This window comes from Capra hircus, chromosome 5, assembly GCF_001704415.2.
Source record: "Capra hircus breed San Clemente chromosome 5, ASM170441v1, whole genome shotgun sequence".
Taxonomy (NCBI): domain Eukaryota; kingdom Metazoa; phylum Chordata; class Mammalia; order Artiodactyla; family Bovidae; genus Capra; species Capra hircus.
In genome coordinates, this window is record NC_030812.1 from 95,531,298 (window position 1) to 95,549,620 (window position 18,323).

The 18,323-nt window shown below is 46.3% G+C and overlaps 1 protein-coding gene across 1 annotated transcript in view; it reads left to right on the forward strand.

Moving 5' to 3' along the window:
* Positions 1 to 10,888, forward strand: part of HEBP1 (heme binding protein 1) — a 39,724-nt gene extending 28,836 nt beyond the window's left edge. Inside the window, exon 4 of the mRNA XM_005680810.3 lies at positions 10,262 to 10,888. Within this exon, the coding sequence (XP_005680867.2) occupies positions 10,262 to 10,439 (178 nt within the window). The 3' untranslated portion in view covers positions 10,440 to 10,888. The remainder of the gene's footprint in view (positions 1 to 10,261) is intronic.

Genomic DNA, 18,323 nt, shown 5'->3' on the forward strand with positions numbered 1-18,323 from the left:
AAAGCAGGAAATGTTATGGCTTCAGCTTGGTTCTTGTTTCTCCAGATTCAGGGTCTTTTGTGGTTCCATACAAATTTTAAGATTTATTTCTGTTTAAAAAGAAAATTCCATTGGGATTTTGATAGGGATTGCATTTGATCTGTAGATTGCTTTGAGTTGTATGGACACTTGAACAATATTAGTTCTAACCCATGAGCCTGGAATCTTTTCATTTATTTTTGTCTTCTCCAGATTTTCCACTAATGTTTTATAGTTTTGGGTGTGAAAATCTTTCACTTCCTTGGTGAAATTTATTCCTGGGTATTTTGTTCTTTTTGATGCAATTGTAAATGGGACTGTTTCTTAACTTCTCTTTCGAAACTCATTGATGAATTAAGTAAGAAATACTGAGTACTAACAGTTTCTCTCAGAATTTCCTCAGCCTACAGCACACAAACATTTGCATTGTATCTAAGTAAACACCTTTATGTGCTGTGTGTGTGCTCAGTTGCTCAGTTGTGTCTGACTGTTTATAACCCCATGGACTATATAGCCCACAAGGCTTCTCTGTTCATGGAATTTCCCAGGCAAGAATACTGGAGTGGGTTGCCATTTTCTTCTCCAGGGGATCTTCCTGACCCAGGGATCAAAGCCACGTCTCTTGTGTCTCTTGCATCAGCAGCCAGATTCTTTACCACTATGCCACCTGGGAAGCCCACGTGAATGCCTTTGCCTGTTGCCAAATTGATGTGGATATAGAGAATATCCTCCCAACCCCAGCTGAAGCTGGACACCTACAGTAGCCACAGCAGAATTCTGGGAGAATCAGAATATCTAGGTCAGTCTGTAGTTTGGGGTCGTGAACACCTGGGGAGCATAAGGGGCTGGAGATATCTCTAGCCCCCCTTGAACTCCCCACATTGCCCTTGAATGCCAGACGGGCAGGGAGTGTTATTCACGGTCTGTGGGCTTTTAGCAGGCCACACATGCATCCTATTGTTCTGGTCTTATTTCCAGGGCCTCACATGGGGTCCAGGTCCCTTGACTATAGAGAACAACAGGTACGCGTGTTTTCGTAATTTTATTCTTTAGGCCTCAGCCTCTCCTCAGAGGTCAAGTCTCTTCGGGATAATCAGTGACTTCCCATTTGCTAAAATCCTCCTATGTGACAGGTGTGAAACCATGGACAGACGAGTGAGACCAGGAGCTTCACCAGGGTTCTGCTCTAGAACAACCTCGTGAAAAATATACAAATAATCTCCCACTGGACAGTTTTTGTCCACTCCTCAGGTCTCCAAACTTAGTTATTTATCTGCCCTGCTCCAGCTCCACCCACAAGGGTGTAGCTTTCAACACTGCTGCTGCTGCTAAGTCGCTTCAGTTGTGTCTGACTCTGTGTAACCCCATAGACGGCAGCCCACAAGGCTCCCCCATCCCTGGGATCCTCCAGGCAAGAACACTGGAGTGGGTTGCCAATTCCTTCCTGATGCGTGAAAGTGAAAAGTGAAAGTGAAGTCGCTCAGTCCTGTCCGACTCTTCATGACCCCATGGACTGCAGCCCACCAGGCTCCTCCGTACACTAATGCTGAGAATGTAAGCTGGCTGCTCTAGACTGCGTGATGCAGAGCCCCCCAGAGGATGATGTGTGCACTGCAGCTGGACAGCTGGAACTGGAACCTCCAACTCCCACCGCAGTCCTCATTCAGACTTTGCAGCCTTCACTGCAGAGGCTGCAGAGAAAGCAAACTCTACTTAGAGAATGGCAAGACTATCTTTTCACATGGCAGGAAGTAAGGTGGGGAAGCGGGGTGCCTGTTGTGCAAAATTTAGGGAGGCGCTTACTCTCACCGTTGTCTAGTACATATTAGGCCCTGAGAGTGAAAGAAAAGTGAAAGTGTTAAGTCACTCAGTCGTGTCTGACTCCTTGTGACCCTGTGGACTGTAGCCCTCCAGGCTCCTCTGACCATGGAATTTCCCAGGCAAGAATACTAGAGTGGGTTGCCATTTCCTACTCCAGGGGATCTTCCCAACCCAGGGATCAAAACCAAGTCTCCTGCATTGCAAGCTGATTCCTTATCAACTGAGCCAGCAGGAAAGCCCTTCTTAGCCAGAACACTTTGGTAAAGAGAACCTTCCCACATCTACTGTTTGGTTTCCCTAAGACAGAGTCACAGAGAGAAGGCCAGATATTTTCTCTTTAGCTTGATGCCTTCTCTTTATCAGTTTCCAGAATAATGACTTCTTTTCTTAACATCCTCCAAAGAGGAGATAGTGTTGATCTGTGCTTTCTGAGTATCAATATAAAGGTATGAATTCAAACATAATTGATGTGTTTTAATTGTTTGCAGTTATTATTTTCATTGATGCTCAACTTGTCCCATCTTTGGCCAGTGAGAGCCTCTTCAAGTTGGTTTCTTGGTCCTTTTGGCATGACCCTGGTAATCTCCAGTAGCTTCCTTGGTTATTGGTAGGACAAGATATTTTAAGCACATCTTAATGTTTCTTGCTCTAGAGCTGAAATTAGCCATTTTGCCAAGAAACCCTGCTACCCTATGGTGGAAAAGGGACTCTTCAAAAGGTAATTTTCAAGGCAAGTCTGTGGAAGTTTCCTTTACTGCAATTTAAAGGAATTTCTCTCTTCTCTTAAACAGAGGAGAGTGTCTAGCATAGCTTGGTGAATTTTTTTTTTTAACCTGTTTATTATCTCTGATGGGCTTTCTTGGATTTCAGTCCCTGGGTCGGGAAGATGCCCTGAAGAAGGGAATGGCACCCCACTGCAGTATTTTTGCCTGGAAAATTCCGTGGACAGAGGAACCTGGCAGGCTATAGTCTATGGGGTCGCAAAGAGTCGGACACGGCTGAGCCACTAACACTGACTTTATCTTTGATGCTTTTAGTATTTGATCGTTCCTCCACTTGCCACTTGGTGTCACTGCATAGTCGAGTGTGCATTTAAAAGTGCCTTTCTGTGGAAGGCAGTTAAAGACAGCCGAAGGCACAAGCACTGTTCCGAATACAGTGGGTGCCAACTCACTTCAGTCATGTCAGCTTCTCTACCACCCTGTGAACTATAGCCTGCCACGCTCCTCTGTCCATGGGATTCTCTAGGCAAGAATGCTGAAGTGGATTGCCATGCCCTCCTCATGGGAGGGATTGAACCTGTGTCTCCTTCAGCTCCTGCATTGGGCAGGCGGGTTCTATTCCACCAGTGCCACCCAGGAAACCCTTCAGGTACATAGCGCATCCTTAACTCAGTCTTCCTGTTTTGTGACCTTGTGATGTCCATTGATTAGTAGTATGTACTAAAAAACAAATGCTGCTTTTTAAATGAATAGAAGTCTATGAGGAATTAAGAGTTAACAGCTGTTCCTCTGGTCTTTTACAAACTGGTGCTTACAGGGGGCTTTCGGTCATTCATTTCCAGGTGGATGAACCCAAATCAGCAGGGCTAGTGCTGCTGCCTTTTGTCCCAAGTTTCCTGGGAGGTATCGCCAGGTAAACCTCCTGTGCGCTGTGTGTGCCGTGTTCAGTTGCTTCCGTCGCTTCTGGCTCTTTTCGACCCAGAGGACTATAGCCTGCCAGGCTCCTCTATCCATTGATTCTCCAGACAAGAGTACTGGGGTGGGTTGCCGTGCTCTCCTCCACGGGATCTTCTCCACCCAGGGATCGAACCTGTGTCTCTTACTTCTCCTGCATTGGCAGCCAGGTTCTTTACCACTAGCGCCACCTGGGAAGCCCCCAAATCCCCATGCCCTAGTGCAACTCAGATTCCCTCCCACTGTGTTCTGAGCTCTGCCTTCCTAGAGGCCCCCTCCACCCTCCCCATCCTGTTCAGATCCATCCTGACTCCTCTGTCCTCCACATCAGTTGCTGGCCGAGTCCTCATCACCCCCTGCTGTGCATTCCCCTCCATCCTTAAGACCACAGTCTTCATCATCTCTTGCCTGAACTGTTGCAAGGCCTCTTGAGCATTTCTAGTTCTTCCACTTCTGCCCCTTCTGACTCGTCCCTTTGTCTCCTCCAGCCCTAAAGCTAAGGACCACCGAGGGCGCTACCGCCCACTTCTGTTCGACTCTGGTTGTGGGCCTCGCCTGCCTCTGCCTGAGGCACACCCCGAGGTTGGGACCAAGCCCAGGGTAGTAGTAAAACCAGACGGGAGAGGGATAGGCTTTGGGTTGGGTCCCCAAAGGTTCCACCAGGCAGTGAATCCTACCAAGTAAAGAGCCTTGTCGTGGCACATGCTGTCCTCTACAACACAGCCCCACTCCAGGGTTCCACCTGGCGTCAGAGCATCCCATCTCCACCTCCCAAAGCCCACTTACACCCACATGTACAGCATCGACGACCAGACCTTCACTCACTCACCCAGCGCCTCTCAGCCCCTCCCCAGTCTCTGCTCATTGGCAGGAATTTTGGTCCTGTTCGTTGCCAGCAACACAAGAGATGCTCCAGCAATAACAGCTTGATGTCACGTCCTCCTTAGCCTCCTCCCTTCACGTTCTAAGTCGGAGCCAATCATTCCTTGTTCCTTGCCCCGAGAGCGTTCTGTAGGTGCCTCCATTCTAATCTTTTCTCCTGTCCTGCACAATTTTTGTATTTCTGTCCTGACCACTACAGTTGGACCTTTTACGGCTCTCTGTTGTCAAGCGCGTGTTTCCTGCTCAGTGATGCTCAACTGTTAAGCCTGACTCCGTCCGATCAAATGGAATGCCATATGGTGTTACGCATCCTTCCCATTGACATGGAATTATCAGCTCTTTGTCTTAGGCTTCTCTTGCCTAGCACGGGAGCTTCCTGCGTAGCAGACTCTCCACAAATCTGTGCTGACCTGTAGACTGCGAAAGTTCTAGACCGAATGGTCAGGCTCAGAGTCATTCCATTTCTTCTCTCCCTCACTGCACTCCCTGAAAAATAACACTTGATCATTTTTTGAACTTTGGACCAGAGCTTCCATCTGCTAGCCCACCTTCATCATCCCCCTCCACCCCAACTCTTCCGGACCTTTTAGTCAGTTCCTTTTGTATTTCTGGAATCCAGGGTGTGTGTTTTCTTTCTCGGTTCCCATGGCAACCAAATTCTCAGGAATACTGAACTCTGACGTTGAATAAGATAAAAAAGACAGCCCTGGAGGTGAGCAGCTTTGAAGATGGAGACTTAGACTCTTAACAGACTTGTATACAGTCTAATCTATAGACTTCTCATTCATTTCTTTTGAGGAGCTCAACGAGCTTACGAGCATTCCTCAACAGGTGCAAACATGCCTGTGGACTTGGAGAATGGGGCACCACACGGTTATCTTCCAGGTGCAGCGTGGAAGCTGAGCCCTGAGGAGTGAAGCAGCCAGAGCTGCTCCTTCACATCTTAGGGCCCCGGGCCTGGAAGGGTTTGGTGTCCTGGCTTATTTGTGCGGTTCTGTGGTGGAGGTTTGGGAGGGATGGTCAGACTGAAGGCAGGGAACACACATGGATCTTTCTGCAGCTCACCCAGCTTTGTTTGTTTCCTTGATGAAGCAATAGGGGAATTTTCATGCTCGTTACGAGTGTCTCAGTCGGCCTGGGAATAAATATCAAGAGTCAAGGATTTTTATTCCGGTAATGAATGAAAGCGGAGAAGGCAATGGCACCCCACTCCAGTACTCTTGCCTGGAAAATCCCATGGACAGAGGAGCCTAGAAGGCTGCAGTCCATGGGGTCGCTGAGGGTCAGACACGACTGAGCGACTTCACTTTCACTTTTCTCTTTCATGCACTGGAAAAGGAAATGGCAACCCACTCCAGTGTTCTTGCCTGGAGAATCCCAGGGACGGGGGAGCCTGGTGGGCTGCCGTCTATGGGGTGGCACAGAGTCGGACACGACTGAAACGACTTAGCAATGAATGAAAGAATCCCTGAATGATGATGTTCTCCACATGACTCTGCTGAGTCTCCCTGGACTCAGACGGCTCCTTCTCAGTGGCCTTTTCTGAGTCCTCACCCTCCTCCCACCACCTGGGGATTAGGATTCCCGAGAACGGCGCGCCTGTTTGCTCATCACCTGGCCTTGTCTGCCTCTTGGCCATGACCGTAGCCAGCACTCCCTCACGGGTGACGCCCGGGTGTCTGTCACTGGACTCGTCTTTTTCCCCAGTTGTTTCTCTGACTCTAGTTCTTCCCAGAGGCTGAGATTTCACAATGCCCTCCATGTGCTTAGGGGCACAGTGACTATTGCATGAATGTGGTTCATTCCTAAGAGACACCTTCATATCAACATGTCCCAAACCAGATGATGAACCCACCCACCCTTCCTCTCCAAAGGGACCCTTCAGAATCCCTCTTCTGGTTGGCGGCATCCGTTTCCACTCAGAGACTTAACTGGAAGCCCTCGAGAATCCTCCCTTCTCTCCACCCCTCGCCCTGGCCTCCCCACCCTCCAACTCACATCCCAAACTTGCCTTGGTCCAGGCTTTCATTGTCTCACGTTTGGCAGTTCCTAGCCTCCATGTCTCCCTTCCCCATCCCTGTACCACCTCCAGAGGGGTCTCTTCAAGCTGCAGTCTGATAATGGCGGTCCCTTAACCTTTTTTACGGGGGTGGGTGGGGAGGGCCACATCTTGTGGCATGCAGGAGTTTAGTTCACTGACCAGGGATCGAACCCGTGCCCCTGCAGTGGAGGCACAATTCTTAACCACTGGACCATCAGGGAAGTCCCTAGTCCCTTAACTTTAAAACCCCTTCCATCTTGGTGTCTAAGGTCAGGCTCAGAGTCCTTAGCATGACCTTTGACATGACCCTAGTCAGTCCACTTCCTTTGAATTCCCACCACTGTGCCCTTAGTAGGTGCTTCAGATTTTATTCTACAAGTTAGTGAATGTGGAGGCCAGCAGATTCAGTGCCCTCATCTTTAGGTCTATCAGCCTAAAGACAACAACTTTGATTGTTTATCACAAAATTGTTCATTTAGCCAAGGGGTCTAATATGTGTGTTAGGTCAGAATATGCCGGTGGACAAAGAGTGACCAGGATCACTGCCCTCATGGGGCGTGAGTCTCCCTACCATGGAACTCAGACCGTAAACAATGAATAATTTATACAGCATGTTAGAATAAATTATATAGTATTCAACATGTTAGAAGGTGAGAAGTGCTGAATAAAGAAAAGGAAGAAAGAAACAGAGGTAGGAAGGGTAAGGGAAGAATGGGGAAGGGGAGTGCTATTAGACGATAAAAAGCATTTTGAGAGGAGGCCTCGCTGAGAAAATGAGATTGTCATTTGAGCCAGGTCTTCGTTATTAGGCCCTGGGTTCTGGATCTTACTCTCAGTTGCCATCCTGTCCCTCACCTTGGGAGTCAGGGAACGGAGCAGCTGTTGTGAGCAGACTGTAAAGCACAGTGACAACAACACCTGCTGTTTGCTGTGAGCTTCTTCTGTGATGGGCATGAGGCTGAGTCGTTTGCAGGGTCTTCTCGTCTGTCATCTTCACAACAGTTTTCTGAGATTGACACCCTCATCCCTACTGAGCAGATGAAGGACCAGAAGGCTAGAGACATTAAAGCACTTCCCCAAGACCAGGAGCTAGACAGACAATAGCAGAGCTAAGATGTGAGCCCACAACTATCCGTTTTGCCTCCAGCTGATGAGTGAAGAAGGTTGAGGACCAACCACTACTTTGAGTGTTTCTAGAAACCAGTAGCTTAAAGAGCCAACATCGTCCATTTTCACAGAAAACAGCTCAATATCAATATATGAGAGGGGGCCGCAGAGGCACCAAATTCCTGCCCCTCGCCCCGTTCAGCATTTGATTGGTTGCAGACAGGTGGTCCTCATCTATAGACATTCTTTGAAAATAAGCACAGCATCTTACGGGCTTTTATTGCCAAACTAGTACCTCCTTAATGTTCACCCTCTGTCTCCTCATCCAGTTTTATCTCACTGGAGCCTCAGTGAAGCTAGAACTCACCTTTCTCCATCAGCCTTACACTCTTTCTTGCATAGACTTGAAGAACTAACCGTCACGTCTCCCAAATTGGTCTCAGCCCTGTGTTCCATAGCTGTTACCTAGACACTGGAATAACCAGCTCCTTCAAGATGAAATCCTGGGTATTTGCAGATCAGTAGCCCTGTGATGTACGTGCTGAATGCTCAGCAAGCCTGACTAACCGCTCATAAAAGAGCAAAGCGTGAGTCAGAGAACCCCACCAAAAATAATGCATTTGGCCGAATCTTGGCTTGGTGTGGATTGAGTCATAAAGCTCATTAGAAATGGGGATGTCCGTTGACTCTAATAAAGATTTTAGTGCAGCCCAGATTTAGAGTGGTATATTTAGGGGAGGTCGCAGGATGAATCTTTGGAGTAGAGGCAATGACGTAAGGAGAGAGTCATAGTCTTGAAAAGACGAGCTTTATTGTTTCTCTGTCTCCACCTTCTGCCATCAAGAGAAATGCCTGATTTAGAAAAATTCTCTTTACTTACTAGAAAATGAAGGCTTTCCTGATTTGAGCAACAGAAGGGGTTTGTTGAATCTTCCCTGGTAGCTCAGATGGCAAAGAATCTGCCCACAATGCAAGAGACCCAGGTTCGATCTCTGGGTGGGGAAGATCCCCTGGAGTAGGAAATGGCAACCCACTTCAGTATGCTTGCCTGGAAAATTCTGTAGACAGAGGAGCCTGGTGGGCTACAGTCCATGGAGTCACAAAGAGCCAGACATGACTGAGCAACTAACACAAACACACACACAAGGATTTATTGGGCTTCCCAGGTGGCGCTAGTGGTAAAGAACCCACCTGCCAATTCAAGAGACGTAAAAGACAGGGGTGTCAGAAATGGCAACCCATTTCAGTATTCTTGCCTGGAGAATCTCATGGACAGAGGAGCCTGGTGGGCTGCAGTCCATGAGGTCGCAAAGAGTCAGACATGACTGAGCAACTTAGCATGCATGCATGCAGGGATTTATTCCAAGTGATTTCTTGGCGCATGCTTCAAGCTTGCCTTGGAGCCCTCCCAGGGCTTCCTCGGGTCCCTGTCTTTGGCTTCTCTGTATTTTAACAAAGCTGCTACTTGTCCCAGCTAGGATGTGTGAGAATCCAGTGCCCCATCTCCACCCTAACAACCCTGGTCCTCCCCCATCCCCTCCACCTCTCCCCCTACCCCCACCCCAGCTGGAGACAGAGAGGCAGCTGGGGCAGCAGAGGGAGCTAGAGAAAACAATGAAGACTTGGCCTTGGGAAAATTTGGCCTCCCATCTCTTGGGGAAATTTCAGGAAAGGAAAGGAAGCTCACCTTTAGTATAGTACTGGTTCCAGGAACCCCGCCATTACCAAAATCCAAGGATGCTCAAGTCCCTTGTATAAAATGGCATATAATCCTTCTGTATACTTTAAATCATCTCTAGATTACTTATAATACCTATCACTATAAATGCTATGTAAATAGTTGATATGTGTCATTGTGCTCAGTCACCCAGTCATGTCTGACTCTTTGTGAACCTATGGGCAGACTGTAGCCCACCACGCTCCTCTGTCCATGGGATTCTCCAGGCAAGAATACTGGAGTGGATTGCTGCTTCCTCCTCTAGGGGATCTTCCTGGCCCAGGGATCAAACCCTTGTCTCCTGGGTCTCCTGCATTGCAGGGGGATTCTTTACCACTGAACCACCAAATAGTTGGTGGCAGGTGGCAAGTTGAAAGTTTTGCTTTTTGAAACTTTCTGGAAGGTTTATTTTCCCCCTAAATATTTTCAGTCTGCCATTGATTGAGTCTGCAAGCCCAGAACCCACCAATACAGAGGGCCGATGATACTGTGTTTCAGGTTCCGCATTAGTTTTTTTATACCCGTGCTTGTAGTTAATGTTCATAATTAATTGGAAGGAAAGGGAAGCATACTCCAATTTTGGGTTCTCAGGTGGTGTTAGTGGTAAAGAACACACCTGCCAACGCAGGAGACATAAGAGACTCAGGTTCAGTCCCTGGGTCTGGAAGATTTCCCCTGGAGGAACAAATAGCAACCACTGCAGTATTCTTGCTGGGAAATCCCGTGGACAAAGGAGCCTGGCAGGCTACAGTCCGTGGGGTTGCAGAGAGTTCGACATGACTAAAGTGACTTAGCACGCATGTACCCGGATTTTACACAGGATGCTCTGAGGCTCAGTGAGCTTCAGTCCACCCCAGTAGGAAGGGGCAGATGTGAAATCTTACCACTATAGCCTACTTGTTGTAAATAAGAGTGATGAGTGACTTTTTTGGAAAAAAAATCCCCCCTCTCTCCGAGACTCTGCCCTTTCTTAACCTGCAACTTGCTCTGTGTCCCCAGGCAGTTTGGTGGTTATGCTAAGGCAGCTGATTACGCTGCCCAAGCCGCCCAGCTGCGGTCCGCCCTGGAGAGCACAGCCACGTACCAGACGGACTTCTACTTCTGCACTGGGTATGACCCTCCCATGAAGCCCTACGGACGTCGCAACGAGGTCTGGCTGGTGAAGAGCAGTGAATGAGTCATTGGCTGAACCCCGAGCTCCGAGGGTGTCTGCATCTGTGCCTACTTCCCCTGGGAGGAAGCAGCGCCCCCGTGCCGCTCCAGCAGAACCAACTTCCCTTCAGAGCCAGTCACTGCCAATTTCCTGAGATAAGCACGGTCCAGATGCTGAGGCTCTGTTTCTCTTGGTGGGAAATAATGTACCCACGATACACGTGCATTCTTCTAACGCATGTGTCTATAATTGACTTATAGACAATTCAGTGGTAGGCCAGAAAAACCCAGCAGCATTTTTCCAGCTCTCTGGATCCCCTAAAAACAGATTTTTTAAAATCATGAAAACTGTATTTTTGTCAGTCCACAAAGAAGTGTGATTTATGCGTGATCTTTCGTATGTAATTCTTAGAAGAGCTTTCTTTAAAAAGAAACCAAAAATAAAGATCTTTGCCTTGAAACAGCCAAAACAAATCCTGTTGTTGTTTAGTCACTTTCTCTTCTATCCCCAAAAACCCCAAACAGTGGAGCATCCTCAGATGACGAAAGGAGGACTTTCAGTCTCCTGCCCCATGGTGAGGACACAGGTAATGGGGTGGCAAACAGTGAATGAAGAAAAGACAGGGACAGCAGCCAGGGAAATATCAATAGGTTGTGTATCTTCATTCTGGATTAAATAGTGAAAAATGGAACAGAGACCAAGGTGACTGATTGTCAAGCTGTGGCCTAGTAAAGCAGTCTTTTTTCCCAACTTCAGCCCCCTTGCTTGTCTGCATATTTCCCAAAATAAAGGCTGATGAGAAGACCTGCTCATCCCTCTCCTCCTCTTACCAGGGCCTAGAGTAGAACATGTGGCCAGTATTTTAGATTTAGATTGTTGTGTGATTAAGTTGCAAAACAGTAGACAGTAGAGATATTAGCAAATATTCAAACTGTGCTCTAGATGGAACGCTTGGGTTCACAGCCTTAAGGCTGCAGGCTCTCTGGAGCTGCACATACAAGGATGCTCTGCATTCCACCACAAACCCTCTTCCCATGCCATTAATATTCTTGTATGCAACTCAACAACAAAGAGCAAACAACCCAATCGAAAAATGGATGGAAGACCTATAGACATTTCTCCAAAGAAGAAATACAGATGGCCAATAGGCACATGAGAAGATGTCCAACATCACTAATTATTAGAGAAATGCAAGTCAAAACTACAATGAGGTACCACCTCACACTGGTCAGAATGGCCATCATTAAAAAGTCTATAAATAACAAAGGCTGGAGAGGGTGTGGAGAAAAGGGAACCCTCCTACACTGTTGGTGGGAATGTAAGTTTGTGCACCCACCTTGGAGAACAGTAAGGAGGTTGCTCGGAAAGCTAAAAGTAGAATTATCGTATGATCCAGCAATCCCTCTCCTTGGCATATATCCAGACAAAACTAAAATTTAAAAGCCCCTATGTTCATAGCAGCACTGTTTACAAAAGCTAAAACAGAAACAGCCTAAACGTCCATCAATAGATGAATGGATAAACGAGATGTGGTAAGGTTTCCCCGGTGGCTTAGTGGTAAAGAATCCTCCGCCAGTGCAGGAGACACGGGTTTGACTCCCAGTCCAGGAAGATCCCACCCTCTGTGGAGCAACTAAGCCCGTGAGCCACAACTATTGAGCCAGTGCTCTGGAGCCCAGAGGACACAACTGTTGAGCCCATGTGCTGCAACTGCTGAAGTCCTCACATCCGAGAGCACGTGCTTCACAAGAGAAGCCACTGCAATGGGAAGCCCAGGCAGCGCAACCAGAGAGTAGCCCCCACTCACCACAGCTAGGAAGAAAGCCTGAGCAACGATGAGGAACCAGCACAGCAAAACTGAGTAAAATTATTTTTTTTAACTGCAAAACTAGTGTTTAAAAAAACATGTGATGTGTATACACACACACACACACACACACACACAGGAATATTAGCCATAAAAAAGGAAATAATGCCATTTGCACCAACATGGATGCAACTAGAGATTATCATAGTAAGTGAAGCAAATCAAAAAGAGAAAGACAAATACCATATGGTATCGCTTATATATGGTATATAAAATATGACACAAATGAGCCTATCTATGAAACAAGCAATCACTAACAGAACAGACTGGTAGTTGCCAAGGAGGAGAAAGTTGAGGGAGGCATGGAGTGGGAAGATTGAGGTTAACAGATATAAGCTAAAGACTGGATAAACAACAAGGTCCTAATGTATAACACAGAGAACTATATTCAATATCCTATGATAAACCATAATGGAAATGAATATTTTTTAAAGTATACATTTACATATACATACATATATATGTTGGAGAAGGCAGTGGCAACCCACTCCAGTGTTCTTGCCTGGAGAATTCCATGGACAGGAGCCTGGTGGGCTGTAGTCCACGGGGTTGCAAAGAGTCAGATACAACTGAGCCACTAACACATACACACACACATATATATGTATAAATGAATAACTTTGCTGTACAGCAGAAATTAATATTTCTGTAAATCAACTATACTTCAATAAAAAATGATTAGAAAAATAAAACATCCCTCAAGAAAAAAAAATTATCCTTGTATGTTTTGTAATCACACCCAATAAACTTTGTCCTGCATATACCACAACATAATTCCACACTCTCCTGCTTACACAAATACTTAGGGGCCATCAGGTGATTGTCTATACTGTGCAATGCTTGGCGGAGCTCAGGGTCATCACATTTTTAAGACCTCCTTCATTTACATTTGGCTTCTCCACTCTTGAGTAATGTTACTTTGATCTTGAGCACTGTAATTAAAGGTTCATAGCATGCCACACAGATGGGTATTTATTTGATTGAATGCCATAGAGTTTGCCTTCGAATTTATATTCTTGACAAGCTCTAGGTTTTCCTTTAAAGTATTTGGTTTCTATAGCAACTATAATCCTCTAGGAATAAGAAGATAGACTGAAGCAGTATCTACACATGCAGAATCAGAAACCAATCCATATAAGGTGGAAAATGGCCAGGGTAGACTGAAGGTGTGGGCTGCATAGAGTCATCTCATAATCAAACATGGAGTAAAATCTGAATCACCCTTTCTTGGCAATGAGTTAATTCAGTTGCTTCAGTCATGTCTGACTGCGATCCCATGGATTGTAGCCTATCAGTCTCCACTGTCAATGGAATTCTCCAGGGAAGAATACTGGAGTGGGTTGCCATGCCCTCCTCCAGGGGATCTTCCTGACCCAGGGATTGAACCTGTCTTTTATATCTCCTGCATTGGCAGGCAGATTCTTTCCAATTAGAGCCACCTGGGAAGCCCAGACTTTCATCAAAAAGTCATTTTATGTGCTGGCTCAAACACAGCCTTTTCTTACATCATGCCTCTTCCTCTCTCCTGGGTTCCCTTCCCTCTAGCAGAACCAGAATAAATGCTGGTTCCCCTGCAATGTCAATGTCCCCCACTTTCATGCTCCATGACTTTGCTTACCTTGCCTCGCACACCTGGAATCCACCCCCCACCTCCGTATCTGTCCTTTACCCATCTTTCAAGTCCCAGCTCAAGAGTCTTTGAATCTGTTAGACTAGGACAAAGGAGTCCAGAATGGGGGTGGCTAAAAGACAAGGAAGGGGAAAGCCCGACCAGAGTGAGGACCTCAGGTAGAAGAAACAGCTGTCCCGGCTAGCCCAATTTACATAGGGAAGGCCCAGGGTGGGGAGAAAAAAACATATAAAAAGAGGAGCCAAAGGGCCAGGGGTCTCTCTCTCTCTCTCTTCTATTGGGTTGGCATGCCATCATGCCTTGAGGATGTATTTTCCTTTATTTTCTAAATAAAACTGAGCTGTAACACTATCACTGTGACACGGTCTCCAGGTACATCCCTCTTCCTTAGTGACTTACAGTCCCCGGTCACCCCGCAGAGTAAGGGCAAGAAAGGGGATACTGCCTGCCATGTCAGTAAACAGAGGCTGTCGTGGTCATCAGCCAGTGAGCCCTGGGGGAACTCAGGAAGGAGGAGAATACCTGCCATCTAGTAGCCATCAGTGGAGAAGGCAATGGCACCCGACTCCAGTACTCTTGCCTGGAAAATCCCATGGATGGAGGAGCCTGGTGGGCTGTAGTCCATGGGGTTGCTAAGAGTCGGACACGACTGAGCGACTTCACTTTCACTTTTCACTTTCATGCATTGGAGAAGGAAATGGCAACCCACTCCAGTATTCTTGCCTGGAGAATCCCAGGGATGGGGGAGCCTGGTGGGCTGCCGTCTATGGGGTCGCACAGAGTCGGACACGACTGAAGCGACTTAGCAGCAGCAGCAGCAGCAGCAGCCATCAGACTGCAGCCTCCCCCTACGGTGAGCCCTGAGGACACTCCGGATGTGAAAAGACAGGCCGATGGCCCCAGATGGCTGAGGTGCATATCAAGTAAATGATTTTAGTGAGCCCAGACTCTTGCATCTTCCCATACAAAGAACAATGCTAAATTCCTTAACTTATTTTCCTTTTAATTCACAATAATCTCTTGACGACCTGCCCTTTGTTCAGACTACCAGCTCTTTGTTGCAAAACTTTTGTGTAACCTAGCTCCTCTGCCTCCTCAGACCAGTTCTCTCAGGGTTACTTGAGATACTGCCTCCTGGGTTTGAAGTCCTAAAAATTCCTGCCGAATAAAACATAACTCAGCATTTAGGTTGTGAATACTTTTTAAGTCTACAAGGGTATGTGTACAATAGATGCTCGGTCTTAATGTAGATCAGCTGAGTTTTTTAAAATCAGAGTTATTGATCGCTAACATTAAGCATTCACCATTACGCAAACTTGTTACATGAATTCCCTTTTTATTAGACCCCACAATCCTATGAGGGAGTCAGAGGCAATACCCCATTTACAGATAAACTAGGGCAGCCCAGAGAGATTCATTAACATGCTCTAGGCTACACAGATGATACTCAACAGAGCCAGAATTTGAACTTAGGCAGTTTAACTCCAAGACCAAATGCACTGAACTCTCAGTTTAGTGTCTGTTTCCCTTGTCTGGCAAGAAAGGTAATGAGGCAGAATGTGACTCTACAAGTGAGTGTACGAGGTGGATGCTTCCTCCTCCCTGTATCATTTATTCTGAGGCTCAGCCAGTGTGGCAGTGCTATGATCCCTGTGTCTCTAGAGCATAAGCCGCTGCCTGGAGTGTAGATGAACAAATTCCATGAGGTTATTACTCTAGAAACAGCACAGAGAACAGCAGCAACCTATTTACCACCTGTCAAATCAGCAACCCTGTCTATCCTCTCTCTTGATTAAAAGTCAGATAAAAGAAGTTCTTGTGACCCCAATACTAACAGAGGACCATCATCCCTCCTTAAACAATGTCTACAACATAGGGACTTTTCCTTCCAGTTTTAATGAGATATAATTGACATAATGGACTTCCCTGGTGGCTCAGACGGTAAAGCGTCTGTCTACAATGCGGGAGACCTGGGTTCAATCCCTGGGTTGGGAAGATCCCTTGGAGAAGGAAATGGCAATCCACTCCAGTACTCTTGCCTGGAAAATCCCATGAACAGAGGAAGCTGGTAGGCTACAGTCCATGGGGTCACAAAGAGTCAGACACGACTGGCGACTTCACTTCACTTCACTTCATAATTGACATACAGCGCTGTATAACTTTAAGGTGTATAGTATAATGATTTGACTTCCATATGTCATTAAATCATTACCACAATAAGTTTAGTGAACATCAATCATCTCATATAGAAACAACTTTAAATGGGAGTTCCCTGGTGGCATAGTGGTTAGGACTCTGGGCTTTCACTGCCAGGGCCTGGGTTCTGTCCCTGGTTGGGGAATGTCCCACACAGAGTGTGACAAAAAAAAAAAAAAAAAAAAAACAAAGACAGGAAGGAAGAAAAAAGAAACAACATTAAACAAATAGAAAATATTTTTTCCTTTTGATGATAACTGTTCAGTTCAGTTTAGTTCAGTCGCTCAGTCATGTCCGACTCTTTGCGACCCCATGAACTGCAGCACGTCAGGCCTCCCTGTTCATCACCAACTCCCAGAGTTCACTCAGACTCACGTCCATTGAGTCGGTGATGCCATCCAGCCATCTCATCCTCGGTCGTCCCCTTCTCCTCCTGCCCCCCAATCCCTCCCAGCATCAGAGTCTTTTCCAATGAGCCAACTCTTCGCATGAGGTGGCCAAAGTACTGGAGTTTCAGCTTTAGCATCATTCCTTCCAAAGATATCCCAGGGCTGATCTCCTTCAGAATGGACTGGTTGGATCTCCTTGCAGTCCAAGGGACTCTCAAGGGTCTTCTCCAACACCACAGTTCAAAAGCATCAGTTCTTCGGTGCTCAGCCCTCTTCACAGTCCAACTCTCACATCCATACATGACCACTGGAAAAACACTCAACTGATAACTGTTAGGATTTCCTGTATAACAGACGTCAGTGTGAGTTATATTTATCCTTTTGTAGGGCTTCCCTGGTGGCTCAATGGTAAAGAATCTGCCTGTTAGTGCAGGAGACACGGGTTCTCCCCGTTGGATCCTGATCCTTCAAAGCGGGTAGGGAAGACACCCTGAAAAAGAAAATGGCAACTCACTCCAGTATTATTGACTGGGAAATCCCGTGGACAGAAAAGCCTGGCGGGCTGGGGTTGCAAAAGTCAGGCACAACCTAGCGACTAAACAACAACAACATGATTGCTTTACTGTTTGCGTTAGTTTCAGGCGTGCAGCAAAGTGATTTGGTTATACACAAACACATATATCTATTCTTTTTCAAACTCTTTTTCCCATTTACAGAAAACACTACTCATTTCTGTACCCTCAGCTCCCAGCAAAAGCTCAGTGTATGAATGTGGGATGAATTAATGTGTTTCCCAATTCATGCAGCAGCTGAAAGCAAGCTGGAAAATGAGGGATGGAGAGAGGTAGCCAGTCCACCTGTTTGCCATCCAGCTTGGTATGCGTCTACAATGACAACAGGAAGTTAAACGTTTTTTAAAAGTACAAAGAGGCAGAAATAAATCTATAAGCTCCAGATGTATGGATCCAATGACTTGCTTGACGTTTTCACATAAGTAACTCAGATTTCTCAGATGACACAACCAGAATGGAACTTTTGGTTCCGATTCTTTAATCCCCCCAAATCTTTTTCTTCCTCCATCTTCCTGGACTCTCTGAACAGCACCGCTATTCACAAACTCACTCTAGTCAAAAAGCCAGAAATCATCCTGAGATCAAGACATTTGCCTAAGACCAGAGAGCTAGTTCATAGCAAACAGCCAGACTCAAGTTGGAGTGCAAGCAAGAACTCATTTAATAAGGCTAGTATTTTTCAAGTTTTTTCTTACCCCGATCCACAATCAGAATGATATTTTGCCTTTCAGCCCAGTACAAGCACTCACGCATGTGTAACACATGTTTTATGAAGCAATACTTTCCATTACTACCAATGGCAAAGTAAAAGCAGTAGAGAGAAGGAGGGGTGAATAGATGGAGTATAGGTGATTTTTAGAGTAGTGGAACAATAAATACTATATGACCCTGTAATGATGGATATATGTTATTATACATTTGTCAAAATCCATAGAATTTACAACAGAAAGAACAAGTGTGAACACCATAGACTTCAGAAGATAATTCCATGGACAGAGGAGACTTCGCTGGTAGCTCAGAAGGCAGAGTCCACTCCTCTGTCCATGGAATTCTCCAGGCAAGAATACTGGAGTGGGTTGCCATTTCCTTTCCCATGGGATAGTCCCAACCCAGGAATCGAACTCAGGTCTTCTGCATTGCAGGCAAATTCTTTACCATCTGAGCCACCAGGGAAGCCCTTAGAAAATAATAATATATCAATATTAGTTCATCAATAGTACAAATGTACCACGCTAATTCAAGATATTAATACTA